The 27,106-nt window shown below is 45.6% G+C and overlaps 1 protein-coding gene across 3 annotated transcripts in view; it reads left to right on the top strand.

Annotated features, from left to right (window-relative positions):
• Window positions 1–27,106, top strand: part of PSD (pleckstrin and Sec7 domain containing) — a gene marked incomplete at its 5' end in the record, with an annotated part of 111,179 nt that overhangs the window by 9,078 nt on the left and 74,995 nt on the right. For 2 of the 3 annotated variants that reach the window (XM_083440321.1, XM_083440323.1), the window contains 4 exons: window positions 6,585–7,031; window positions 23,771–23,971; window positions 24,543–24,623; window positions 26,677–26,789. In XM_083440321.1, the coding sequence (XP_083296447.1) occupies window positions 6,585–7,031; window positions 23,771–23,971; window positions 24,543–24,623; window positions 26,677–26,789 (842 nt within the window). The remainder of the gene's footprint in view (window positions 1–6,584; window positions 7,032–23,770; window positions 23,972–24,542; window positions 24,624–26,676; window positions 26,790–27,106) is intronic. The other variant, XM_083440322.1, reaches the window with a different exon arrangement.

The following is a 27,106-nucleotide window of genomic DNA, read 5'->3' as shown; positions in this document are numbered from 1 at the left end:
GGGGTGGAGACACTCAAAACAAAGCATACTTGCTTGACTTAGTCTCTTCATACAGAGTTACCTCTTTCCTGTTAAGGCTGGGTTGGGTCTTGCCAAAACTCATCTGGGGAACCTTTTCAGCCATTGAAGCTGGTGACAATTGTCATTATGAACTTCTCGGACACAAAGTGGAGGCGGAGCGAAGCAGCTTCCCATTGTGTTGCTTCAATACTGCGACACTTTGGTGCTGCAAAGGCACTGGTTGTCTGCAATTAGCTGCAGCAAATTACAAGTTCTGTTCCACACAGCATATTCCCGATAAAGCAAATCTCACAGTGTCCATTTCCATTGGCAAGAATCTATTATATATCCATTCTTTTGGGCAAATGCCCCCTTCTTCCTGTAGCTATCCCTTTGTTTTCTTCTTTCTTTTGAAGTAGCTTCTGTTGCTACCACTTTGGCAGCTTCCTTTTCACTCATATGGGTGATGTTCCTGAATCAGCCCTTAATTTCCCATGTGAGAGGAGTTCGTTGGAATCTTCTTTGTCTAAACTCAAACATTAACCCAGAAGTAAAAGGGAGAGAGAGAAAATTGTGTCCTCTTTGAAGCCAGACCAATTGCTCATTAATTATTTCATTTTCAGTATCACAGTGGCTCATAAAAACTAAATGATGATGATGATGATGAACAATTGTTCTGGCCGCAAGGGGAAAGTACAATAATTAAACTTGTCCCTCTTTGAAGTGACTGGCTGACGGGCAGATTCAGGGAAATGCTGGGTATGTCAGTGAACAGGAACCAACCACTTAAAGTGACAGAGGCTTGGGCAGAAAATTAAAGGTTCTCGCAAATCTCAACAGCACTGTGAGATTTGGACAGGCTAGGCTGCAGTTGCGTTTTAACTCAAAACAATTGCCACAAATCAGATCAGAGAAAAGGTAGGCAAAACAGAGGCTAGGACGCAACAGATGCTACCTGGTTACTCTGGGAAAACTTAATGAACAAATGATGTTGAGATGCAAGACAAAGGGTGGAATGCAATGTCGTACTGAAGAGGTTGTGTCATCAGTGCAAACATTTCTGCTTGCAAGGTGGAATTATTATTATTAATATTATTTATTGGATTTATATATCGCCCTATACCCAAAGGACGCGGGTGGCGCTGTGGGTTAAACCACAGAGCCTAGCACTTGCTGATTGGAAGGTCGGTGGTTCGAATCCCCGTGACGGGGTGAGCTCCCGTTGCTCGGTCCCAGCTCCTGCCAACCTAGCAGTTCGAAAGCACGTCAAAGTGCAAGTAGATAAATAGGTACCACTCCGGCGGGAAGGTAAACGGTGTTTCCTTGCGCTACTCTGGTTCGCCAGAAGTGGCTTAGTCATGCTGGCCGTATGACCCGGAAGGCTCCCTCGGCCAGTAAAGCGAGATGAGCGCCGCAACCCCAGAGTCGGCCACGACTGGACCTAATGGTCAGGGGTCCCCTTTACCCTTTATACCCAAAGGTCTCAGGGCGGGATCGCCTCCCTCCTCCCTGTGTGCTGTTCTGGAGGTTCTCCAAGCAGATTTGAGGAGGGTACAGAGGTACACAGGGAGACTTTTTGTGGGGGAAGGAAACCCCATTCCACTAGCAGGAATCCTTGCTCTGGCTTATGCAAGCACAACAACTTAATTGAATCCCTCACTAACCAACTAATTACACACACACAGGGGTGTGTGTAGAGTTTTGGAAACTAAGGAATTCTTGTTCTCTAGAGGTCCATTAAATACCTTCTGGGAATGTTAAAAGACTTTCCTATTTGGATTGGCATTCAGCAGCTGAAGATGAGGTAAATCACTCGTGATCTAATATACACATATATTTATATTATTGGGTATGCCCTCCATCCCCGCAAAAAAAAAAAAGAGTTCTTAACCTGTCCTGAGCCCATGGGGGGGAATATTTATTAAGATTCTCAGCAGGATAGGCCAGCTCCTGAGACAAGGTGAGGTGACCACCTCAGATGGCAACATCCACAGGGGCAGCAGATCTCAATGTACCGTATTTTTCGCTCTATAGAACACACCAGACCATAAGACGCACCTAGTTTTTGGAGGAGGAAAACAATAAAAAAATATTCTGAATCTCAGAAGCCAGAACAACAAGAGGGATCACTGCGCAGCGAAAGCAGCAATCCCTCTTGCTGTTCTGGCTTCTGGGATAGCTGTGCAGCCTGCATTCACTCCATAAAACGCACACACATTTCCCCTTACTTTTTAGGAGGGAAAAAGTGAGTCTTATAGAGCAAAAAATACGGTAGATCTTTATTCCTCGCTTGTTGCTGATGTAGACCTTCACTTGCCGCTTCTTCTCTCACAGGGAGGACGCCATTTTGTGGTCTGCCTCAGGTGCCAAAATGTCTTAGGCCGGCCCTGACTCTTGGTATACCCACAAGCATGTCTTGGCAGAGTGGGGGATAAACTCACCCTTTGCGTATTTTGTTTTTAGGGAAGCTTTTGATGTTTAGTAGACTATTGTATTTTAATATTCTGTTGGAAGCCGCCCAGAGTGGCTGAGGAAACCCAGCCAGATGGGCAGAGTAAAAATAATAAATTATTATTATTATTATTATTAAATTATTATTATTTTTACTCCCCATGGAAACCCTGTTCCTTGCTGCAGACTCTGCACTCCACTGATTATGAGTAGAAAAAGCAGCTGAAATTCATTTTCTCTGGCTACGTCAGATGTGGCGCCTTCCTTTTGACACTGAAAATCTCAGCTCTCCATGAAAATGTTCCAGACATGCTAAAGTGTGCTGATCTCAGTAGTCTCAGCAGACTTCAGATTCCGACAGGATTTTAAAGCCTTGTCTCGGCGCAGCAAGATCCCTGTCTAGGCAACGGTATCCCTGTATAGTGACTCCCTCTGTCGGCAGCTGAGCTGTCAAAGCACACAGGGAGTTTTTGGTCCTGGCGGAAGGGGAAGAGAAGTCATTGAAAGGATTTGAGGAAGGGCAAGTTTAATGGTTTGAACAATGGAGAGATGTGAATGGTTTTGATGGCAGTATTGTGCCTAGAGGTAGAAAGACTGGGGTGTAAAAAAAAAGGATCCCCTATTTCCAACTTGCTTGCAAAAGCAAAAGAAGCAACTGCAGAATAAAAGTGGCAGGAAGGGTTAAGAACCACTCTTTCCACCTGTTTTGAAGGGGAAACCTGCTCAATGCCCATGGCTTACTCTGCAACATTTTCCAAGAGGGAGAACATTTTAGTAAACAGCAGTGTCCTGACCTCCCCTCTATGAATTACAGATCTGGTGTAGGACATTTAACCATTGGCTTTGCCTAAATTTAAACCCCGCTGGTCTACTACCCTTAGTATTGCAAGGTTGTCATGAGAGGGCTTGGACTAAAATTGTCAACCAAAACCTTTACTTTCCTGGTTTATCACCACAACAGTTATTAACCCTGGGCTTCAGTAAAGTAAATAATTTAATTAGACAACACCTATATGATACTGAGCGACAGAATAATCTGGCCACAATAAGGAAATTTTGTCTGTGGTATGATTATTTTCCAACTAGTCATTTTGACACTTTGGCACCCTCTTTGCGAAATTTAACAATTCTAAAATACAGACACACTTTCACAAGATAGAATATACCGCCTTTGGCTCTACTTGAGGGTGGATTTCAAAAAATTCCTCCAGAAAAGCTGCACTGTCCCTGTGGAGATGGCAGTATTGAGTCCGTGGCTCATGTGCTTCTGGCTTGCACTCTTTATAAAGATTTGAGGAGGGAGGTTATTGCCCCTCTATTATTGTCCATGCCGGGTCGCTCAACCATTGCTACTGTGTGGTGTAGTGGTTAAGAGCGGTAGTCACGTAATCCGGGGAACCAGGTTCGCATCTCCGCTCCTCCACATGCAGCTGCTGGGTGACCTTGGGCTAGTCACACTTCTCTGACGTCTCTCAGCCCCACTCACATCACAGAGTGTTTGTTGTGGGGGAGGAAGGGAAAGGAGAATGTTAGCCGCTTTGAGACTCCTTAGGGTCATGATAAAGCGGGATATCAAATCCAAACTCTTCTTCTTCTTCTTTCTTTTAGCAGATCAAGGTGATCAGGTGACAGCAGAAACTGCAAGATTTTTGGCGGGGGCAATTAGAATATGTTCTGTTATGTGATTATTGACGTAAACCCCCAAAATGTATTTTCTATAGTTAAGTTTTTACCTCTATCTTCAGTACATTTTATTTTATTGCTAGGGCTAGTGGCTCATATAAATAAAGATTCTTCTGATTCTGAATTCTGAAAGAGCAATGTGGTGTGGTGTCAGGAGAAAAAGGGGCTACCAAGGGACAGGGGGAAATGGAGTTTATGAGAGTAAAATGCCTCTCGGGGACATAGGAGAAGGATGACCAGCTATGCAGGCCAAAAGAACACAGCTCCAGAATAATGAAATAGTAGACACATGCCATGTGCACTTGGCTTGGAGACAAATGATATCTCAAGGCAAATCTGGGTGAAGATGCACAACTCCAGACCCTCCAAGTGTCCCTGTTTTCCAGGGACAGTCCTGGATTTACAGAAGCCACCCCAGTTTCTGATTTGATCCTGGAGTGTCCCACTTTTCCTTAGGATGTCCCTGTTTTCATCAGAGGGTATGGAGTTATCCAACCCCTGAGGCATCTGAAGGCAGCCCTGTATAGGGAAGTTTTTTTAATGTTTAATGTTTTGTTGTGTTTTTATATGTGTTGGAATCTGCCCAGAGTGACTAGGGCAATCCAGTCAGATGGGTGGGGTATAAATAGTAAAATTATTATTATTATTATTATTATTATTATTATTATAAAGGTAAAGGGACCCCTGACCATTAGGTCCAGTCATGACCGACTCTGGGGTTGCGGCGCTCATCTCACTTTACTGGCCGAGGGAGCCGGCGTACAGCTTCTAGGTAGTCATTGCTACTTGCTGCTTAGCTTCCACTAGGACCAGGGTTTCCTAAACTTGAGACTCCATCTGTTTTTGGACTACAACTCCAGGACCAGTGGCAGCTCCCACAGCAGTGGCCACAAACCTGGATGCCTTTAAAATGCATGGAGTAAAGGTAAAGGGACCCCTGACCATTAGGTCCAGTCATGACCGACTCTGGGGTTGCGGCGCTCATCTCGCTTTATTGGCCGAGGGAGCCAGCGTACAGCTTCCGGGTCATGTGGCCAGCATGACTATGCCGCTTCTGGCGAACCAGAGCAGTGCACGGAAACGCCGTTTACCTTCCCACCGGAGCAGTACCTATTTATCTACTTGCACTTTGAGGTGCTTTCAAACTGCTAGGTTGGCAGGAGCAGGGACCGAGCAATGGGAGCTCACCTCTTTGCAGGGATTCGAACCGCCAACCTTCTGATCAGCAATCCCTAGGCTCTGTGGTTTAACCCACAGCGCCACCCGCATCCCTTTATTATTATTTAGGGCATCCTTATTTTCATTGGCAAAATGTTGGAGTGTATGCCGCTCCATCCTTTCCACTCCTCTTAGCTAAAAGGAAAGGTGGGGCCATTGCAGAGATCACTTTCTCTGCCAGAGGAGAAGAATGGAACTGGTTAGGTTCCCCCTCTTTCTTAGAAAGGCAGAACAGCAGGTAGCACCACTGCAAAGTACATTGTTTTTACTCATCAAAAGCCCTTGGGCCAGTGTAGGCTATCAGTTGCATAAACTAAGCAAAAAGGGATTTATTCCCAGCAGAACTTGCGGAAGAAGCACTCCAAACCTGCTCACTGCAGATACACACCAGTCCATTGGGCTGGACCTCAGAAACTTCCCTTCCCAATGGGAGAGCCAGAATCCATAGATCTTGCCTATGCCTTAGCTTGGCAAAAGAGAGGCTGACTCTGGTTAGCTGCTGACTATGGCCAGGATTTGTTGGGGGGTGGGCAGGACCCCCACCTGCCATCATCCTGTGTCTTGCTCTGTCTAGCAGATTTGGAATGAAATGTCTCAACAACAGTTGCTTTGAATTACGTTCTTTTCTGACCCCAAGCGCTCAGAAAAAAAATCTGTCAAAATATTCAGTCACTTGAAAACTAGGAAGTCAAATAAAAAATTAACACCAGGGAAAGTCCCTTACATGTATTTAACAGGTATATTTGGCAAAATTACAAAGAACACACCTTTTTCATCCTTTTTAAAAATCTAAACAAGTTTTCTTGGATTTGCTGAAAATCTTTTCAGTACTTCCTTTTCAAATTAGCGGTACTCCTTTTCCCCCAATGCAGTTTTTCAGTAAGCACAGCCCGTTGAGATGCTCCCCTGTCATTGTCTACCTTAGCCGGGTCATTACTTTCCTCAAGAAGAATCGCTAGAATATTCTGATTATTTCTAATTTTAGTTAAGGTTTTTTATTTATTTACTTGATTCAGGAGGGGCAGCTTCCCTCCCCCTCCCCCCGCTATGCCCATGCTGCTGGCTGAGATAGCATTTCCTGAATTATCACAGGAAGAGCTATCTGCCCCTTTGGAAAGACCCTCGTTCTGATCAGTGGTGTAGAAGACACTTCCCTGAGTTGAGGACTGCTGTGTCTGTTTCTCTGCAACTTGTGCCTCCCTCTTTCTCACCACCTCATCCCCAACCTCCAGGATCATCAACAGAGAAGCCCAAGGGCTGCTCAAGTCCCCAGTGCCCTTTCTCCTCGGACACAGCCTCTCCAGGGACGGCATGGATTCGTTCAGCAGGCATTTTGAGAGCATCATGGAGTCTCACCGAGCCAAAGGGACCTCTTACACCAGCCTCGACTCCATTGACATCCTGTCCTCCCCGGCCCAAACGCACAGCGGAACGTACTTCACCTTCGACCTCCCAACTCTCACCCCGGAAGTACAAGAGCAAATTCGAGACAGTGCCAAGCTCATTGAGCAGAACTTCGCCCCCCTGGCCCACCTGGAGCCAGACTCCGGGACAAGCTCCGCCACGGATGCCCCCTGGACCGAGCGAGAGGAGGAGCCGAGACAAGGTGGGGAAGGCAGCCTACAGAGTCCCTGTCACTCCGACGACAGCCTAGGAATTCCCCTGGCCTCCATCATAAGGTGAGTGAATTCTATCCAGGGGGTATATGAGATAACATCGTTGGGTGGTTCAGGATCCCAGCTGACCTTTTATTTTACCTGTGGACTCTTTATTTTACCTGTGGACTCTTTAACAACTCTGCCACCTCACAAGCTGGCAAGGATGATGAAGGGATGTGTGTGGCCACCACAACCCTTCCTCTCAGACCCTTAGAAAATGATCTTTAGGCACCTGACGGATGTTGTCTTACAATGGGGCGTATCGCTCTTTGCCAGAGTTTTGTGGCGCATTTTCATAGCCTTGTGAAAGCTGCTGTTTTGACAGGTTTTTAAAGCCCTGTGAAAAACACGGTCTTCCGCTGTTTCACAGTGGGGGTTTCCCCCCTTGCAAACTTGGCTCAATTGTTCACCTGAGCTGATGTTTCCTTGAGGCTATTTATCATATGCTTTTGAAAGGATCCTGTCCGCACTGTCCACCTGCCAAGTTGTTGCTATGCGTTTTACTTTTTGAAATCTCTTACCGTGTGCCTAGATGATGATGACGATAAGGGTGATGATTATAAATTCCTGCTCTGTGGACAGGTGAGAAGGGCCTCAGTTCCACAATGATCCTAAGGCAGGTATAGGCAAACTCGGCCCTCCAGATGTTTTGGGACTACAACTCCCACCATCCCTAGCTAACAGGACCAGTGGTCAGGGATGATGGGAATTGTAGTCTCAAAACATCTGGAGGGCCGCGTTTGCCTGTGCCTGTCCTTAGGTGTGTGGCTTGTGCAAAATTGTAAAGCCAGTGGTGGCAGCAGGCAGTGATGGCTGATGCCCATTGGGACTTGGTAGGGCAAGAGAGGGAAACAAACAATAGTTAGAGCTGCAGGCAATGATAGGCAGAGCCAGAGCCAATCACAGGCAGATCCAACTAATTCTAGAATCATAGAATTGTAGAATTTGAAGGGACCCCTAGGGTCATCTAGTCCAACCCCCTACAATGCAGGAATCTCAACTAAAGCATCCATGACAGATGGCCATCCAACATCTGCTTAAAAACCTCCAAGGGAGATAATTCCACCGTCAAGCAGCTCTTACTGTCAGAAAGATTTCCCTGATGTTTAGTTGGAATCTCCTTTCTTGTAAGTTGAAGCCATTGGTTCGGTTGCTACCCTCCAGAGCAGGAGAAAACAAGCTTGTTCCCTCTTCCATGTGGCAGCCCTTTAGATCTTAGTCTCCTCTTTTCCAGGATAAACATACCCACCTCCCTCAGCCATTCCGCATAAGGCTTGTTTTCCAGACCCTTTGCCATCTTGGTTGTCTCCTCTGCACGTGTTCCAGCTTGTCAATATCCTAATTAACTTGTGGTGCCCAGAACTGGACACAGGACTCCAGGTGCGGCCTGACCAAGGCAGAATAGAGCGGGGCTTTTACAGGATCGGGACACTATACTTCTGTTGATTCAGCCTAGACTAAGGCTGGCGGGCAGTGCCAGGCTTTCCCAGCAATGTTCATTGAAAAGGCTCAGAGCTTCTGCCTCTCTGTGATTTGGGGCCAATGCTCTCCTATCAGAGCATACTGCTCTCACAAGACATATGATTGACAAGACTTATGAATGTGAGTTTTCTGTGCCCCCTAATGCACAGTAGTATGATTTGAATATAAATCTTTTTCCAGAGACACTCTTAGGTGCTAACAAATTGAGCTGGTTTCCAAGCCTGTTGCAAAAAAATATATATTTTTCAGCAGGACTTGTCCACATTGGAATATAAATCGGATTCGAATTTGCTTGTGCAAAGAGCTGCGATCTTGCATAATTTGTGCATGTGAACATTCAGGGCAAGATTGGTCTGATGTTCAGATGAGGAGCGAGGTGTATCATCTTGGGAATGTGAAAATCTATAAATTGCAACTGTCTTCGAGATGCCAGCCAAGAAGTTGTTTGCCGGTCCTCCATCCATTTCCCCCATTTCCCATGCAATTATTTATTTTTCCCAGTAGGTGGCATCTGCCACTTACTGTACTGAATTTCCTTGCTTTGGGGCAAAGAGAGAGAGAGATGATGAGGATCAGGGTTTAGCTGACTGCAGCTGCAGCTTTAGGATGAGTTCCTTCTCTCATGCAGACTGCAGAATATTGTTTTTTTTTTATTTTTAAATAATATTTTATTGAGTTTTACAACAGAAGCTTGAAACAACATTAAACAAACAACCTCAGAAAAACAACATAAAGAAAGAGAAAAGGAAAAAACAGAAAGGATAAGTATTACCACACACAAACACAAAACAGCAAAATATAACATAGAAAATAAAACATATTAAAAACAATTTTTGTCTCCTTGTATTCTTTACATTAACTTATTTCTCCGACTTCCCCAGGCCTTCCTTCTCTGTATTCCAAATCATATATTCTGTCTGCAAATTCTTGTCCTCTATCGTACTTTGATTTTCTAATACTCTTAAAGACTAATAGATAATTGCATTTCCTTAGTCTGACAAAATATTAAATCTTTCTCTGATCACTTTTTCCCAAATACCCATTCATCCTCAATCCGATGTCATCAAATGTTCGTTATCTTATAATGTTTCTGTAAATAATCCTTGAATTTCCTCCAATCTTCCTTCACCGTCTCTTCTCCCTGGTCTCTGATTCTGCCGGTCATTTCTGCCAATTCCATATAGTCAATAACTTTCATCTGCCATTCTTCCAGTGTGGGTAGCTGTTGAGTCTTCCAATACTGTGCGATGAGTATCCTTGCTGCTGCTGTAGCATACATAAAAAATGTCCTATCCTTCTTATGCACCTGTTGGCTAACCATACCCAGGAGAAAGGCCTCTGGTTTCTTCAAGAATGTGTATTTAAAAACTTTTTTCAACTCGTTATAAATCATCTCCCAGAATGCCTTTATCCTTGGGCATGTCCACCAAAGGTGAAAGAATGTACCTTCAACCTCTTGACATTTCCAACACTTATTGTCAGGTAAGTGGTAGATTTTTGCAAGCTTGACTGGTGTCATGTACCACCTGTATATCATTTTCATAATATTCTCTCTTAAGGCATTAGATGCTGTAAATTTCATACCAGTGGTCCATAACTTTTCCCAGTCAGCAAACATTATGTTATGACCCAAATCTTGGGCCCACTTAACCATCACTGATTTCACTTCCTCATCTTGTGTATTCCATTTCAACAGCAAGTTATACATTCTTGACAGAATCTTAGTTTTGGGTTCTAACAATTCTGTTTCCAATTTTGATTTTTCCACCTGGAAACCAATTTTTCTATCCATTTTGAAAGCCTCCATTATTTGGTGATAATGAAGCCAATCTCGAACTTTACTTTTTAATTTATCGTAACTCTGTAATTTCACTCGATCACCATCTTGCTCTAAAATCTCCCAATATTTTGGCCAATTGGCCTCCATATTGAGTTTTTTTAGTGCTTTTGCTTCCATTGGGGACAACCACCTTGGAGTCTTATTTTCAAGCAAGTCTTTATACCTCATCCAAACTTTAAACAATGCATTTCTGACAATGTGAATTTTAAACATTTTATGCACTTTAACCTTGTCATACCATAAGTATGCATGCCAACCAAAAGCATTATTAAATCCTTCTAAGTCCAACATGTCAGTGTTTTCAAGAAGTAGCCATTCTTTTAGCCAGCAAAAAGCTGCTGCTTCATAATAAAGTTTCAAATCTGGCAGGGCAAAGCCCCCTCTTTCCTTAACATCAGTTAATATTTTAAATTTTATCCTTGGCTTTTTGCCCTGCCAGACAAATCTAGATATATCCTTTTGCCACTTCCTGAAACAGTCAGTTTTGTCTATAATTTGCAACGTCTGGAATAGAAACAACATTCTTGGCAGTACATTCATCTTTATCGCGGCAATACGACCCATTAACGAGAGTTTCAAATTAGACCATATTTCTAGATCTTTCTTTATCTCCGACCAACATTTATCATAGTTATCTTTATATAAGTTCCCATTTTTAGCAGACATGATAATTCCCAAATATTTCACTTTTTTCACTACTGTCAATCCTGTCTCATTCTGAAACCTTTCTTTCTCAATTTCTGTTAAGTTCTTTGTCAAAACCTTGGTTTTAACTTTGTTTAATTTAAACCCTGCCAATCGACCAAACTCTTGAATCAATTCTAAGACTCTTTTTACACTGGATTCTGGCTCCTGCAGTGTCAAAACTAAATCGTCTGCAAATGCTCTTAATTTATATTGTTTAGATCCGACCTGTATCCCTCTGATCAGTTGGTCCTTTCTAATCATATTCAGCAGCACCTCCAGGACTGATATAAAAAGTAAAGGGGAAATTGGGCACCCTTGTCTTGTACCTTTCTCTATTCTGAACTCCTCAGTTATTACATTATTTACAATTAATTTAGCTTTTTGTTCAGAATAGATTGCACTTATACCATTCTCAAATTCTTGGCCTACTCCCATACCTTGGAGATTCTTCTTCAAAAAGCTCCAAGAAATATTGTCGAAGGCCTTCTCCGCATCCACAAATATCAAAACTGCTTTTGTATTTATTTTTTCCTCCAAAAATTCCAATATATCAATTATATTCCTCACATTGTCAGATAGATGTCTTCCTGGGAGAAAACCTGCTTGATCTTTATGAATCTCCTTTATTAATACTTTCTTAAATCTTCTAGCCAAAATGTCTGCAAAGATTTTGTAATCCACATTCAATAGCGATATTGGGCGGTAGTTTTTAAGTTGATGTTTTTCAGTCTCTATCTTCGGTATAAGCGTGACTAAAGCTTCCTTCCACGTTTCTGGTGCTTTTTTCCCCTGAAGTATTTCATTACAGACATCTTTCAACGGCTGAATTAACCAGTCCTTCAATACTTTGTAATATTTAGCAGTCAGTCCGTCCGGTCCTGGGGACTTGCCTAGTTGCATATTCTGAATGGCACTCTGAATTTCTTGATCTGTTATCCTATCACTCAGATTCAATCTGCTTTCTTGAGATATTTTCGATAGCCCATTCTCTTTCAAAAATTCCTCTATATCTGCTTCATTCTGGGGTTGCTGAAAGTAAAGCTGTTTGAAGTATTTTTGAAAGGCAGTCCTTATTTCCACTGGGTTCTGTATATTTCTTCCTTCCACTTCCAAATTTGTTATCGTGTTCTGTTTTTGTCTCTTCTTTATTTGCCATGCCAATAACTTTCCACATTTGTTTGCTGACTCAAATGTCCGTTGTCTCATTTGCCTTATTTTCCATTCAATTTCTTGATTAATCATTTGCATATATTCAACTTGATATAACTTAATTTCTCTTAAAATTTCCTGTGATTTTGGTTTTACTCTTAGTCTCTTTTCTCCCTCATTGATTTTCTCAAGGATCTTTTCTCTTTTTTCCTTTTGTAGTCTCTTCTTGACCGTGTTCTGTTGAATCAGAAACCCCCTCATAACAGCTTTACTTGCGTCCCATACCGTTCTTTTCTCCACCGTAGTGTTTAAATTTATCTCAAAATAGTCCTTCAGGGTTTTCTGGGCCTTCTTAGTTATTTCCTCGTCTCTAAACAGAGCGTCATTCATCCTCCATCTAAAGGAACCAGTTGGTATTAAGTTCATTACCATCTTAACAGCATTATGGTCGGAACAAGTCTTTGGGCAGATTACCGCTTTTTTTGTCTTCGGTGCCAGTCCTCTCGTGATCCATATCTGGTCGATTCTTGTCCAGGTCATTTTGGCTTCAGAGAAGAAAGTACCCTCTTTTCCTAGAGGGTTTTTAGTTCTCCAAATGTCCACCAAATCCAGGTTATCAGTCAATTCAAAAAAGGTTTTTGGTAGTCTCCCATCTTTGGTGACTACCTGTCGTTGTGCCTTGTCCATATTTGTCGAAACTACTCCATTCATGTCACCCATCAACATCACATTGTATTCCAAATAATCCATCAATGTCTCATGCAACTTCTTGAAAAACTCGGATTTTCCATCATTAGGTGCGTACACACCTACTATCAAATATTTTTGTCCATGGTATTGGATTTCAATTGCCAAATATCTCCCTTGTTCATCTTTAAACATAAACTTTGGTGAGAGGCTCTCTTTAGCATATATTACAACCCCTCTTTTTTTTACTTTATCAGATGAGATAAATTCTTGGCCCAATCTTTTATTAATTAAAATTTTCCTATGGAGCCTTGTCACATGTGTTTCTTGTAAGCAAATTAAGTCCAATTGTTCCTTTTTTAAAATATGAAAGATTGATTTCCTCCGTCGAATCGAGTTAAGACCATTGCAGTTCCAACTTAAAATTTGCAGAGACATGGTGAATTTATTCTATTATGTTCCTCCAGTTGCTCCCAATGTCTTATCCTTGTCTGTCGAATCCGGTGGTGTCTTTTTCTTCCGAGTCCTCTTTGGTTTTGCTCCTGTCACGCCTTCACTCCCTTCCTCTGATGATTCTGATGGGTCTGTTACTTTTAAAGTTCCCTTCTGTAGGTCCTCCTCGTAGGTTTCTAGGAATATATTCTTATCCTCCACTGATTTTATCTTTATCTTTCTTCCCTTGATACTGAAAGAAATTCCTTCCGGGAATTCCCACCTGAAGATGATGTTGTTCAAGGGAGATGTCCGTGCAGTTTGGAGAAAAGAACTGAACTGCCCCAAAGCAGCAAGGAAATGGGCCAAAGGGAGGACGTTTTCTTTCTCTGGCTTAAATTTAAATCTGAGCCAGAGAAGAACTTTAGGGGCTGCAGTGCTTACCTTTTATTTGAGGTGAGCATTCTGAGCCATGGATATACATATTTCCAAGCCATAGAATATGAATGCCGGCGATATTCCCAGCTACCACATAGTGCTCCATCCCATAATAACAAGATCATAGATGTGGCTAGAGCAGTGTTTCCCAAACTTGGGTCTCCAGCTGTTTTTGGACTTTGTTGTTTAGTCGTTTAGTCGTGTCCGACTCTTTGTGACCCCCTGGACCAGAGCACGCCACTGCCTCCTGCAGTTTAGTCAAACTCATGCTAGTAGCTTCGAGAACACTATCCAACCATCTCGTCCTCTGTCGTCCCCTTCTCCTTGTGCCCTCCATCTTTCCCAACATCAGGGTCTTTTCCAGGGAGTCTTCTCTTCTCATGAGGCGGCCAAAGTATTGGAGCCTCAGCTTCACAATCTGTCCTTCCAGTGAGCACTCAGGGCTGATTTCCTTAAGAATGGATAGGTTTGATCTTCTTGCAGTCCATGGGACTCTCAACAGTCTCCTCCAGCACCATAATTCAAAAGCATCAATTCTTTGGCGATCAGCCTTCTTTATGGTCCAGCTCTCACTTCCATACATCACTACTAGGAAAACCATAGCTTTAACTATACAGACCTTTGTTGGCAAGGTGATGTCTCTGCTTTTTAAGATGCTGTCTAGGTTTGTCATTGCTTTTCTCCCAAGAAGCAGGCGTCTTTTAATTTCCCATCATCCCTAGCTAGCAGGACTAGTGGCCAGGGATGATGGGAATTGTAGTCCAAAAACAGCTAGAGACCCAAGTTCGGAAAACACTGGGCTAGAACCTCTTTCAGGTACGTTTTGTGTGACTGTGTGCCTGAGCAGAGCCTGAGCCTTTGCTCTTTCAGGACATGTGGAGCGACATTCTCTTCACAAAGGAAAAGGCCTCTGTACATGTTCAGAGACCCTTAGCTCTAAGTGCCAGAATTTTTGTGAAAGGAAGGTGTCAACCCGGAACAGAGGCCAGCCTGCCAGATGTTTCACCTGGAAAGGACAAGACTGAGAAGAAAGATGAGAGCCCTCTTCAAATACCTCAAGGCTGTCACATGGAAGGAGAAACAACTTGTTTTCTCCTGCTCTGGAGGGCAGGACTCGAACCAGTGGCTTCAAGTCCAAATAAACATCAGGAAGAACTTTCTGACAGTAAGAGCTGTTTGACAGTGAACGGTCTCCCTCAGGAGGTTGTGAGCTCTCCTTCCTCGGAGGTTTTGGAGCAGAGGTTGGGTGGCCATCTGTCATGGATGCTTTAGTTGAGATTCCTGCATTGCAGGGGGTTGGACTGGATGACCCTAGGGGTCCCTTCTGACTCTGCATTTCTATGATTCTATGATCATGCTGACTGGAGCTGGAGGGAGCTGTAGCCATAGCCCAGAACATTTGCAGGCTCGCAGCTTGGCACTGGATCTCGTTTCTCCAGCCTGCCGTCCTCTCCTGAGGGTGATGTATCACTTGTTTTTCAAGCAGCGCATTGATCATGCTCACAGTGTTATGGGAATCTTACCTCTGCCGGCCAAGAGATCTCTTCCCTGTATTTATGGATTCTAGTCTGTTTTCTAACATGCAGACGTGCTTCTCCATTTTCCAAGGTGCGAGGAAGAAAGCAGGGAATTCCTTTGGCGGTAGTCTGCTTCCCTGTGGTTCCACAGTCTCCGCAAAGGGAGACTCATTCAGCCGTGCTTTTTCAAAGAGCGGCAGATGTCTGCACAGATAAAAAAACACAATAGTTCTTTTAAAACCGAAGAGTCATATTTTTCCCCCATTTATTTTTTTCTATTTAAAATGTTATTTAGAAATCAGTCAGACTAAATGTCCCTTTAAAACAATCGGGCTTGAAATAAAGTTTGGATGTTATGTGGGCATGTGAAAGTACCGTATTTTTTGCTCTATAAGACTTACTTTTTCCCTCCTAAAAAGTAAGGGGAAATGTGTGTGTGTCTTATGGAGCAAATGCAGGCTGCGCAACTATCCCAGAAGCCAGAACAGCAAGAGGGATCGCTGCTTTCACTGCGCAGCGATCCCTCTTGCTGTTCTGGCTTCTGAGATTCAGAATATTTTTTTTTTCTTGTTTTCCTCCTCCAAAGACTAGGTGCGTCTTGTGGTCTGGTGCGTCTTATAGAGCGAAAAATACGGTACTCAGATGCCCAGTTCTCACCTGAGAAGAAGCACTTTCATTGAATGCATGGAGTGGGCAGAATGGGATTGTGTCCACCAGCCTGGGACCCCCAAAGAGAAGAGGGGGAAAGGATCCCTTTCCCTTTCTGCCTTCCATAAGCTCACTCTTCTCTAAGAAGCCTGAAGAGGAGCTAAAGGCTTTTATCCCAGGATGGCTGGAACCCTGGAGAGGAACACTCCTCTTAAGCACAGAGAGATACTTCGACATTTTGTTGCAGCGTGTGGAATATTTTATTGTATGTAAGGGCATTCAGTCATGTGAGCTTTGTCTGAAGTCGTTCAGCCTAAAAACAGGCTTACTGACTCAACGAGAAATGTACATTTTCAACCCTCTTTTCCCAGCTTCTCTCTCTTTCTCCCCCACCCCATATATCTGCCCTCCTACGTGCAAAATTGCTTTTTCATGGCGCTATGTTGGATTTGGTATTTATAGATCATAATGAAAAGTTGCAAGAGTCAAGTTTCTCTGGAAGCTGAGATCCAGGGCCCTCCCTTTTATTCCTGTTTGGATGGTTGTGATTATTCTTTGGTAAGGGAAATAAGCTCTATAGGTCTCAAATGTACTCTCTTTTTTTAAGAGTACAGATTCTGGGATTAATCCGTAGCTGGTTTGTGCCCACAAAAATGATGATCAGCCACCTGCTTGGAGCTATTTCCTCCTTGGGGTATTTGCTCTGCAAATGCTGGATGGTTAGGAAAACAAGGTGTTGCTGGTGGGATGATAATCCTGCTTTTAAGAAGAAGGCTTAACTGACCAACTTATGGCTCCCTTCCAAGTCTGTTATCCTCCGTTGTGTTGAGCACAATGTCTCTAGAGCCAGTGAAGTGTGGGTGCTTCGTGGTTCTACTTCATAGCTCGGTTGGTTAGAACTTGATGCTGATAACGCCAAGGTTGCAGGTTTGATATAAGTTTTGAAGGCAAAAGTGTTCAAAAGGACACAAGGCATGGAAACACCCATTCACATCTATGGGTGTGGGGTTTCTGGTTTTTAAATGGACTGTTTATTGCTGGAGATGTATAGCGATCATCCCTAAGCCCATCTCATGGATGTATTGACTTAACTGTTTTCTTTCCAGTGTGTATTTACATACCTGGCTTGATCGAGGGACGTGGGTGGCGCTGTGGGTAAAACCTCAGCGCCTAGGACTTGCCAATCGTATGGTCGGCGGTTCGAATCCCCGTGGCGGGGTGCGCTCCCGTTGCTCAGTCCCAGCGCCTGCCAACCTAGCAGTTCGAAAGCACCCCCGGGTGCAAGTAGATAAATAGGGACCGCTTATCAGCGGGAAGGTAAACGGCGTTCCGTGTGCTGCGCTGGCTCGCCAGATGCAACTTGTCACGCTGGCCACGTGACCCGGAAGTGTCTGCGGACAGCGCTGGCTCCCGGCCTATATAGTGAGATGAGCACACAACCCTAGAGTCTGTCAAGACTGGCCCATACGGGCAGGGGTACCTTTACCTTTTACTTGATCTGTACTCTGAGAACCTACACTTTCTGGCCTCTGCTATGGCAGGAAACATAACTTAAAACTGATGGGTGTTCCAGCCCGTCCCACCCATGAGGTATGGTGAGGCAACCACTTCAGGTGGCAGGATCCTTAGGACCAGCAGATCCTGATGTAGATCTTCACTCACCCGTCTTCCCCAGCGGGCAGTGGGGTTCCATTAGGAAAATGTTTGGGTGTGGTTGGGGAGTTGGTGAAGTGTGGGGAGAGAGCAGGGGAGGTCGCAGAGAGTTTTGGAAGCGACTGGAGAAAGGTCAGAGGAGGCCAGAGAGAGTTGCAGAGGAGGTTGGAGGGATTTGCTGGGCCTTTAAAAATGTTTTTATGGTCTCAGGCGATTTTGTTGTACCTGAGATAGCCGGGGACAGTTACAGCTTTACAGAAGCCATCCCGGTTTCTGAATGTCCCGCTTTTCCTTAGGACATTTTCATTGGGAAAATGTTGGAGGATATCATGTAACCTCCACATAAGATGAGATCTACCTGTTCATTTAAAGCAGTATCATACCACTGTCAACAGTCCTGGCTCCTCCCTCTGCAAGAATCCTGGGAACTATAATTTGTTAAGCGTGTTGACTGAGAGTTGTTTGGAGACCCGCTATTTGCCTCATACAGCTACAGTTCCCAGAGTTCCCTGCGAAGAAGGGTTGATCATTAAACCACTCTGGGACTTGTACCTCATTGAGGAGAATAGGTAAAGGGACCCCTGACCATTAGGTCCAGTCATGACCGATTCTGGGGTTGTGGCAATCATCTCGCTTTATTGGCCGAGGGAGCCGGCGTACAGCTTCTGGGTCATGTGATCAGCATGACTAAGCCGCTTCTGGCAAACCAGAGCAGCACACGGAAACACCGTTTACCTTCCCGCCAGTGGTACCTATTTATCTACTTACACTTTGAGGTGCTTTTGAACTGCTAGGGTGGTAGGAGCAGGGTCTGAGCAATGGGAGCTCACCCCATCGCAGGGATTTGAACCGCCAACCTTCTGATCAGCAAGCCCTAGGCTCTGTGGTTTAACCCACAGCGCCACCCACGTCCCTTTTGAGGGGAATAGGGGCCTCCTAAAAAAATCTCAGCACCGTTAACAAACAAAGAATCCCAGGATTCTTTGGAGGAATCCTGTTCAAAGTGCTAGCATACTGCTTCTCCCCCTTGCCCCCAAAATAATTGATACAGTGGTACCTTGGTTCTCGAACTTAATCTGTTCTGGGAGTCCATTCAACTCCTGAAACTCTATGAAATGCGTAGTGCAGATGAAGACCTGTCTGCCCTGTGGCTAGCCTTTTCATTTGTGGTTCCCCCGCACACCACCGCTTTTCTGAAGTTCTGCCCACAACTTGCTTTATTTTCTGCCGCAGAAGTGAACAGCAGCCGTCAGCAACAGGAAGTAAATCACTGCTGAGGTGGGAGGCAGGTTTTGTCTTCGCCTCCGCTGTGACCCTGAGACAACCCATGCTGTCCCGCAGATGACTTATGAGGGGAAAAGAAATTTAGCTGCGTCGGGGAAGGTTCTCAGTGGGGAAGCAAGTCCTGCCCCTGCCCTGGATGAGCCAAGATGTGGGGCCAGGGGAACATTTGGCTCCTGCCGCAACTTTGCCTCTCATTCAGCCCCTGTGCTTTTTCTTGTGACCCCCTCAGCGGCTCCCGTGGACATCTGTGGGAGAGAGTAATCACAATCTGTCCTATTGGCAGGCACAGCGCCAGTTAATTAATAAAGATGGGTTAGTTACCAGAACTGGCTCTCTGTTGCTGCTCACTGCTCTCTCCTGCTTGTTGCCTACCTTAACAGTGGGTGTCATGGCAACGAGGAGAAGGATGGAGGGGGTGCCTAGCAACAAGGAGGGTCTGGCAGCAGAATCCTAAGCAGGACCGTTGGGAGATGGCAGCGGAATGAGAGCAACTGGAAGAGGAGTGGGAGAAAGATATGGAGGGGATGGAGGTGGAGAGGGGGATCCTGGAGGGCTGTGCAAGATGGAAGTAGCAGAAGCAGCCTTTCCCTTTGCTCCTCCCGAAACTTGCATCTCTCCACGCCAATATTCCTGTTGGCAAGTCCAATAAGGGAAGGGGGAGGGTACTGATCACGATGGTCCAACACACGGGGTCTGACATGGTCCTTGAGTTCTCCCACCTCCTTCCCAAAGTGTAGTTAAAGCTTCCCCAACTTTGGGAAAGAGGTGGAACTCTGCCAGAGCTTCGTGCCTCCTTCCCAAGGCACCATCCACCCACCTTAGGGACTCCACTCCAGGTTTGTGTTGCCTTTTCTTCTCCCAAAGATATCCCGCAAGGCAGCAGAGGTCTACCACATGCAGAAGCCACCTTCTTGACCTGCTATTTGTCTCATCCACTCAATCCACCAGAGTCTGTCTTCGCATGCAGGGGAAGTCCATAACTCACCAAGGGTCTGAGACCCTCACCTGGTTTAACCAGCCAGTCAAAGGCATTTCCCAGGGTGGGGCCGCTGTTGCATGTTGACAGCTTCTAGGAGCCACAGGGGAGAGCGGAGTGCAGGGTGGGGACCAAAGGTGGACAAACTACCCCAGAAAGAGCATGTGTCCCCCACCACCCTTCCCCTAACACCCCACTACACACACTTCTGATATCCTAGCTCAGTCGGTACAGCATGAGATCTCAGGGTTGTGGGTTCAAGCCCTGTGTTGGGTGAAGGGGGGGCTGGACTAGATGATCCTCGCGGTCCCTCCCAGCTACAATTCTGTGATTCTATCTGGGTTGTTACTGCCTAGGAGAGTGGTCTTGTTGGTTCCAGAGGTTCTGAGGACCCTCCACAGCCTCACTTGTCTCCTGCCCTCAAGTCACAATCTCTCCTCTGCCAGTGATCAGAGCGACGTTTACTGCAGCCTGCGCACGTGCAGAGGCCCCTTCCCATCCCACGAATCTCATGCTTGAAATCTAATAAAGTGGTAATTCTCCTTGTGCTAAGCAAGCTACCAATAATTACTTTTCTCCACAACAAGGGGCAAAGCCAGCGCTTTCCTGTCCTGTGATTTGGAAGCAGTGTCTGCGGCTGGCTTTTGTCGAAACCAGGGATAGCTATAGATCTCCAGACGATGGCCTGAGGGCTGGGAGGAAATATTTTGACACGCAGAGCCAACCGCTTCCGGATCTATAATAAACTCAGCGCTACCAGTCAGAGCAAGCTGCAGAGCTGCCGAGAAAGGAAGCATAGGGAGATGCTGGGCAATTTCTCTTACAACATTTAGAATGAAAATGCTGTATTCACCATAGACCACATAGAAACGAACTGCAAATCAAGATGGAACGGCTAAACCAGCATAAGAAGAAGAGTCAACTGAACATCACACTGGTTGAAACAGAATGAATTAGCGTAGAAGCCCATCTTGCAATCAACACATTTTCATTAATGGGTTTTGCCAGCCCGTAATCAGCAAGAGGTGCCTTTACTATCATTTGTCAAAAGCCATTCTGATTTCTACTGGCTTGGCCAGTTTGCATATTCTTTCGAAATCTGGGGTGGGTGGGTGTATCTACGTATATCTATATCTATATCTAAGCCTAACTGAAAGCAAATAATAATAATAATAATAATAATAATTATTATTATTATTTTTATTTATACCCCGCCCTCCCCAGCCAAGGCCGGGCTCAGAGCGGCTTACAAGCAATAATAAAAACAAGATGAATGATTACAACTTAAAAACAAAAGTAAAATACAACATTAAAATAATGGAACATTAAAATATTAAAATGTAGCCTCATCGCAGGAGGAGAAGGAAAAGAAAAAAGAAAGAGAGGGAGGGAGGGAATCAAATTGGCTCCAAGCCAAAGGCCAGGTGGAACAACTCTGTCTTACAGGCCCTGCGGAAAGAAATCAGATCCTGCAGGGCCCTGGTCTCATGAGGCAGAGCATTCCACCAGGCCGGAGCCAGAGTTGAAAAGGCCCTGGCTCTGGTTGAAACCAATCTAACTTCCTTAGGGCCTGGGACCACTAGGGTGTTGTTATTTATGGACCTTGAGGCTCTCCGTGGGGCATACCAGGAGAGGCGGTCCCGTAGGTACGAGGGTCCTAAGCCATGAAGGGCTTTAAAGGTCAAAAGCAGCACCTTAAATCTGACCCTGTACTCCACCGGGAGCCAGTGCAGCTTGAAAAGCACTGGGTGAATATGCTCCCATGGCAGAGACCCCGTGAGGAGCCTTGCTGCAGCATTCTGTACCCGCTGGAGTTTCTGGGACAGCTTCAAGGGCAGCCCTGCGTAAAGCGAATTACAGTAGTCAAGCCTGGAGATGACTGTCACATGGATCACTGTGGCCAGGTCGGGGCGAAGTATAAAGAAGTGTGAAAGATCTACCAAGCCGTTTTTTGTTAAAACTTAAAACTGCTTCTGTACCACGGTGCTATTTCTTCTGCTCCTAACAGACAGACATCCTGCTACATAAACAAGTTAAAGTCCAGGCTCTGTGGATCATAAAGGGAGTTCATGCCAGTGGCTCATCTGAATGAATTTCTGGGTTCATGTGGGTGGACCAGAATGAGGCGCCCCCCCCCCCACTTTAGGGAGGCTCTCAGTTGTCATCTTTGTAATTTTAATCCAATAATTAAACACCCACAGGTGCTTAAGATAGCATTTAATACTCTCTTTATTGGCACAGAAAGAACATTAAATCCCCAAAACCTCAGTTCCAAAAATGAGCTTTGGATGGAGTTTAGATTAGAATTAGATTAGCGTTTTCAGGATTGACAATCATAAATCATGCAACTGATAAAAAAAGGTAATCTGAAAAGGAATACACATTGTTCTTTAGGGGGGTGTTGCTCTTGGACACAACTAGAGTAGTGGCAGAATATACATTTTAAAACTAGGGTAAGAGTAGTCAGATTGGTTCTGGATAACTTTCCCCATAAGAAGTTTTCCATTTAGTTTATCAAATGCCATCTTGACATCCATAAAGGCTACATAGTTCTCATCATCTTCCTGCCTACGAAAGAACTGCCAGAGATAGTGGAGCCAGGTGGGAATGGAGGGGGCGGGCTGGTGACCATTGTGACAGGTAAGGCAGAAGGGAGGGAGCCCAAACTGTAGCTGGGAGCCAGACCCAGACCCAAGCGGAGCCAATTAATTCCATCCCCTCCCAACATTTCTATAGTGAGAATAGGCACATCCTCTTCTACGCCAGGAAGCTTCTCTCGCATTTGATCTCGCCGCACACATAGGCGTCATATTCACATTGACATCGTTCGCCTTGAGCCAATTGCAACTTCGCCGCCGAACCTACCTCGCAGGATTGTTGTAAAGAAAAAATGGCAACGCCTTCCACAGACGCAGTGGAGATTTCCCGTTTCCTGTCTCCTTGAACCAGTTAATTCATACAAATAGGTGGAACATTTCCAATTGGAACCACTTCTTTTCATGTTTAAATGGCGGAGGGCCTCCAAAATTGCTGCCTGCTGCTTTCTGGCTTCCGGATATCATTTTGGTGATGTCTTTAGCCCTGGAACAGAAAACTGGGAGTGGCAGGGGAAAGATCCTTCAGGATACCAAATACTTTTGTCACCCACGCTGCTCCTTCTAGCCTCTGGTTTACTATTCAGAATAATAGTAACCAGAACAGAATTTTCCACAGTCCCAATCGGCGTACTTCACACACATAATGCCTAAGACTGGGTGATATCTGGGTTTCAACATCGCGATATATCACCAGCTAAACATCCTGATATATCACAATGTCTGAAATAAGGGTGGAGCTATATAGAGGCATTGGCTGGCTTCACAGTTTTTCCCGCATTGTGATTTTTGCCAGCCCCTGCTCTTTTGATGCGCTGCTCTCTGCATGAGGCAGGGAAGAGATGAGCTGGCAGAGTTAACAGGGGCTTCAGGAATCGTGAGAAACTTTGGCTGGCTTCACGGTTTTCCCCACATTGTGATTTTTGCACAGCACACACACATCTCATGATTTGTGATATATTGCCAGGTCAAAAATTATGAAACCAATATCCTGATATGGACTTCGAAACAGTTTGGGACGATATATATGTGCCCAGCCCTGCACATGCCCAACTCCTCTCTATGTAGCCTTTGTCAACCTGGTGCCTCCCAAATGCAAAACTGTACTGGCTGGGGATGACAGATGTTGTGGTCTAAAACAGCCTTTCTCAACCTTGGGTCCCCAGATGCTTTTGGCCTACAACTCCCATCATTCCTGACCACTGGTCTTGTGAGCTAGGGATCATGGGAGTTGTAGGCCAAAAACAAGGTTGAGAACCACTGGTCTAAAACATCTGGAAGGCACAGCTTGATTCAGAAGCACCTTTGGGGAAGGGCAAGAGCACAAAGGCTTCTGTGACAGCTTCTCTCTCTGTGTGTTTGTTTCATTTTAGTGAACATCCTCTCAGCCAGCTGGTCTCTGACTCTGATTCCGAGATGGACAGCACAGAGCAACTCGCCCTGGGCAGCACAGACACCCTCTCCAACGGGCACAAGGCTGACCTGGAGGCCGCTAAACGCCTGGCAAAGAGACTCTACAACTTGGATGGCTTCAAAAAGGCAGACGTGGCCCGCCACCTGGGGAAGAAGTACGTGTGGGTATTAGGAGAAAAGGTTCTTCCCCCAGAGCTTTGTGAATTCCCCGAGGGAATGCAGCAGCCTGCTAGCACCCTAAGCACAGGGAAGTCTTGTGGAGGAGGACAACCCTCAAAAGGCAGCCTTCCCTCCAGAACGACAAGCAAAGCTTGGGCTAGCTTGCCTTCATCACCAGGCACTCTTAGGAAGGCGGTGTTTTCTCTGTGGCCCACATATTTATGCCCTAGGGATGGCCTGCCTCCTCTAGGCCTGACAGGAACATTCGCACTCACCACATGCGCCTCCGCTCCTAACGCAGATGGTCACGGGAGAATAAAAGCTCTCCCTAGAGATTAAGGCACATAAAGGGGCGCATGACAAAGTCCTTCGCCAAAGACCTGTGCATGCTTCTTGCGGATCTAGTGGTGTGTATCCTGCCTCAAGAATTCTGCCTTCCTCTTCCCTTGCTGCAGTCTCCCTGATGTTCCCCCAGATCTCATTTCCTCCGTGTTTGTCCCTCTCTTGTGTTAATATATGCAGGTTTTAAAATATATCTATCTATCTCCCACCCGCCACCTTTCTCCTTTCCAGTAACGATTTTAGTAAGATGGTAGCAGGCGAGTACCTCAAGTTCTTTGAATTCACTGGAATGAGTCTGGATCAAGCCCTTAGGTAAGTGTTTAAGGGTGAAATCTCCAGAAATCTGTAAGGAGGGTTGCAGGGAGTTTAGTAGAACTTCAAGGGGAAATGGGACCTTCTGGAGCAGCAGTGAGACTGGTTTCAGGATTACCCTTTATTTGCATTTTAAATAACGCGGCAGCACTGACGTACATTCATCTGTCCTTTTATGAAGCCAGCCATTTCTTTCTTTGGTTCATAAAATTCATACACTTCTTGATTGTGTAGAAACCTCAAAGAAGTTCATGGTAACTCACCAGCACTGGATAAGCCTCCTGTTTCTGAAGCCTACCTGAAACTGCAAAAACAGGGTTTTGGGGTGGGGTGGGGTCTTTCTCTTGGTAGGCCACAATGCATAGTGGGTCGTCTCCATTAAGAAGGGGGCCTGACTTAGGCAGGGCATGTACAAATTATTCTTTTTCGAAGTGTGTCTAGGCTAGGGTTTCCACCTGTCCTGTATAATACAGGTTTGTCCCATATTGCAAGGTAAATGCTATGTCCTGTATTGATACAGTTTGTCCTGTATTTCAGGTCTCTCCCCCCCCCCCCCCAAGATAGGGATCCTCTTCAAATGCATGTGCTTGAAAGGGCATCTGAAAAGTCATGTATTTTAGCTCTGGGTAGCAAAGCACAGATTTATAAATTCATGTCTATGTGTGTGTGTGTGACGGATTCCAGAAGCGCCGTTCTGTTAGGTTGCAATAGATTGTAGGTAAAGGTAAAGGCACCCCTGGGATTGTGGCACTCATCTCGCTTTACTGGCCGAGGGAGCCGGCGTACAGCTTCCGGGTCATGTGGCCAGCATGACTAAGCTGCTTCTGGCGAACCAGAGCAGCGCACGGAAATGCCGTTTACCTTCCCAGTGGAGCGGTACCTATTTATCTACTTGCACTTTGACGTGCTTTGAAACTGCTAGGATGGCAGGACCAGGGACCAAGCAACGGGAGCTCACCCCGTCGCAGGGATTTGAACCGTCGACCTTCTGATCAGCAAGTCCTAGGCTCTGTGGTTTAACCCACAGCGCCACCCGCGTCCCTGCAATAGATTGTAAAGGATTGCTTTGAAGTCACTTCAGCACCGGATTGGGGGGGGTTGAACAAATTCCTATGCCCTATTTCCCCTTTCTAAAATTTATTTATTGGTGTGTCTTTTTCTTTTTGTCAGTCTGCCAAAGAATAAAATAAAATCAGGATTAAGGGGTTTTTTTCAGGACAGCAGAGGACATGTGTGCTGTGCCCCATTGGTGTCATGGTGGTGGAAGTGCTCTGAGGGGGAAGATACAAAAATGGGGGGGTCAAGGAGGGCCAGTTGGGGAGGTGAGAAAGGTCCCTATTTTCACCTGAGGAATGTTGGGTGGTATGGTATTGTAATTGCGTTTGATTTTATTCTTTGCGACTGGTTTCCTATTCGTCAACCTCTTGGCAAACCATCTTGGCAATTAAGAGGCATGTAAATTAAATGAGGGGCGTGGGTGGCGCTGTGGGTTAAACCACAGGGGCTAGGACTTGCCAATCAGAAGGTCCGTGGTTTGAATCCCTGCTACGGGGTGAGCTCCCGTTGCTCAGTCCCAGCTCCTGCCCACCTAGCAGTTTGAAAGCAGGTCAAAGTGCAAGTAGATAAATAGGTACCGCTCCGGCGGGAAGGTAAACGGCATTTCCATGCGCTGCTCTGGTTCACCAGAAGCGGCTTAGTCATGCTGGCCACGTGACCCGGAAGCTGTACGCTGGCTCCCTCGGCCAGTAAAGCGAGATGAGCGCCGCAACCCCAGAGTCGGTCACGACTGGACCAAATGGTTGGGGTCCCTTTACCTTTTTAAATTAAATGAAGATGATACAAGGGTGCTGCGTGGTCCCTGGGTGTTGACAGCGCCTGATAAGAGGGGAGAGAAGGGACGATCAGGTGGCCGTGGTAACAGCACTGTGAATGCCGCTTTAAACTTCGTATCTCCGAAGGAAGAGAGGTTTCCGGTGCTCTGCTCAAACATCAGGATGTCAGAGGGCAATGGGTATTGCTTTGAGGAGTCACCATCGCTTCGTTTCCTTTCCAGATCTTTTCTAAAGGAGCTGGCCCTCATGGGTGAGACTCAGGAGCGGGAGAGAGTCCTGGCTCATTTTTCGCAGCGTTATTATGAGTGCAACCCCAAGGCCATCTCTTCTGAGGGTGAGATAATTGTGAAACTAGGAGGAAAGGGGCGGTTGAGGTTCTCGGACCAAAAAGTTGGTTCTGTTCCCAGAGACGTTTCATGCAGTGCCAGAGGCAGGCATCTCTATGCTACGTGGCAGTAGTTTTCAACCAGCGTGCCACGGCACCCTGGGGTGCCTTGAATGATGGTCAGGGGTGCCGCAGGCAACACTGGCCTCTGTCTCTCTTTCCGTCCCTCCCTCCTCTGAGGCCCTCTTGTGTCTCTGCCTCCCAAAGGCTTGCACAGTTGTTTGTTGCAGCAGCCCTAGCTACAGGCTCCCCAGGTGAATGGCACC

Source organism: Podarcis tiliguerta (assembly GCF_965153285.1).
Source record: "Podarcis tiliguerta genome assembly, chromosome: 5".
Lineage (NCBI taxonomy): Eukaryota > Metazoa > Chordata > Lepidosauria > Squamata > Lacertidae > Podarcis > Podarcis tiliguerta.
The sequence above is the reverse complement of the archived record's forward strand: the minus strand, read 5'-3'. Positions and strand labels throughout refer to the sequence as shown.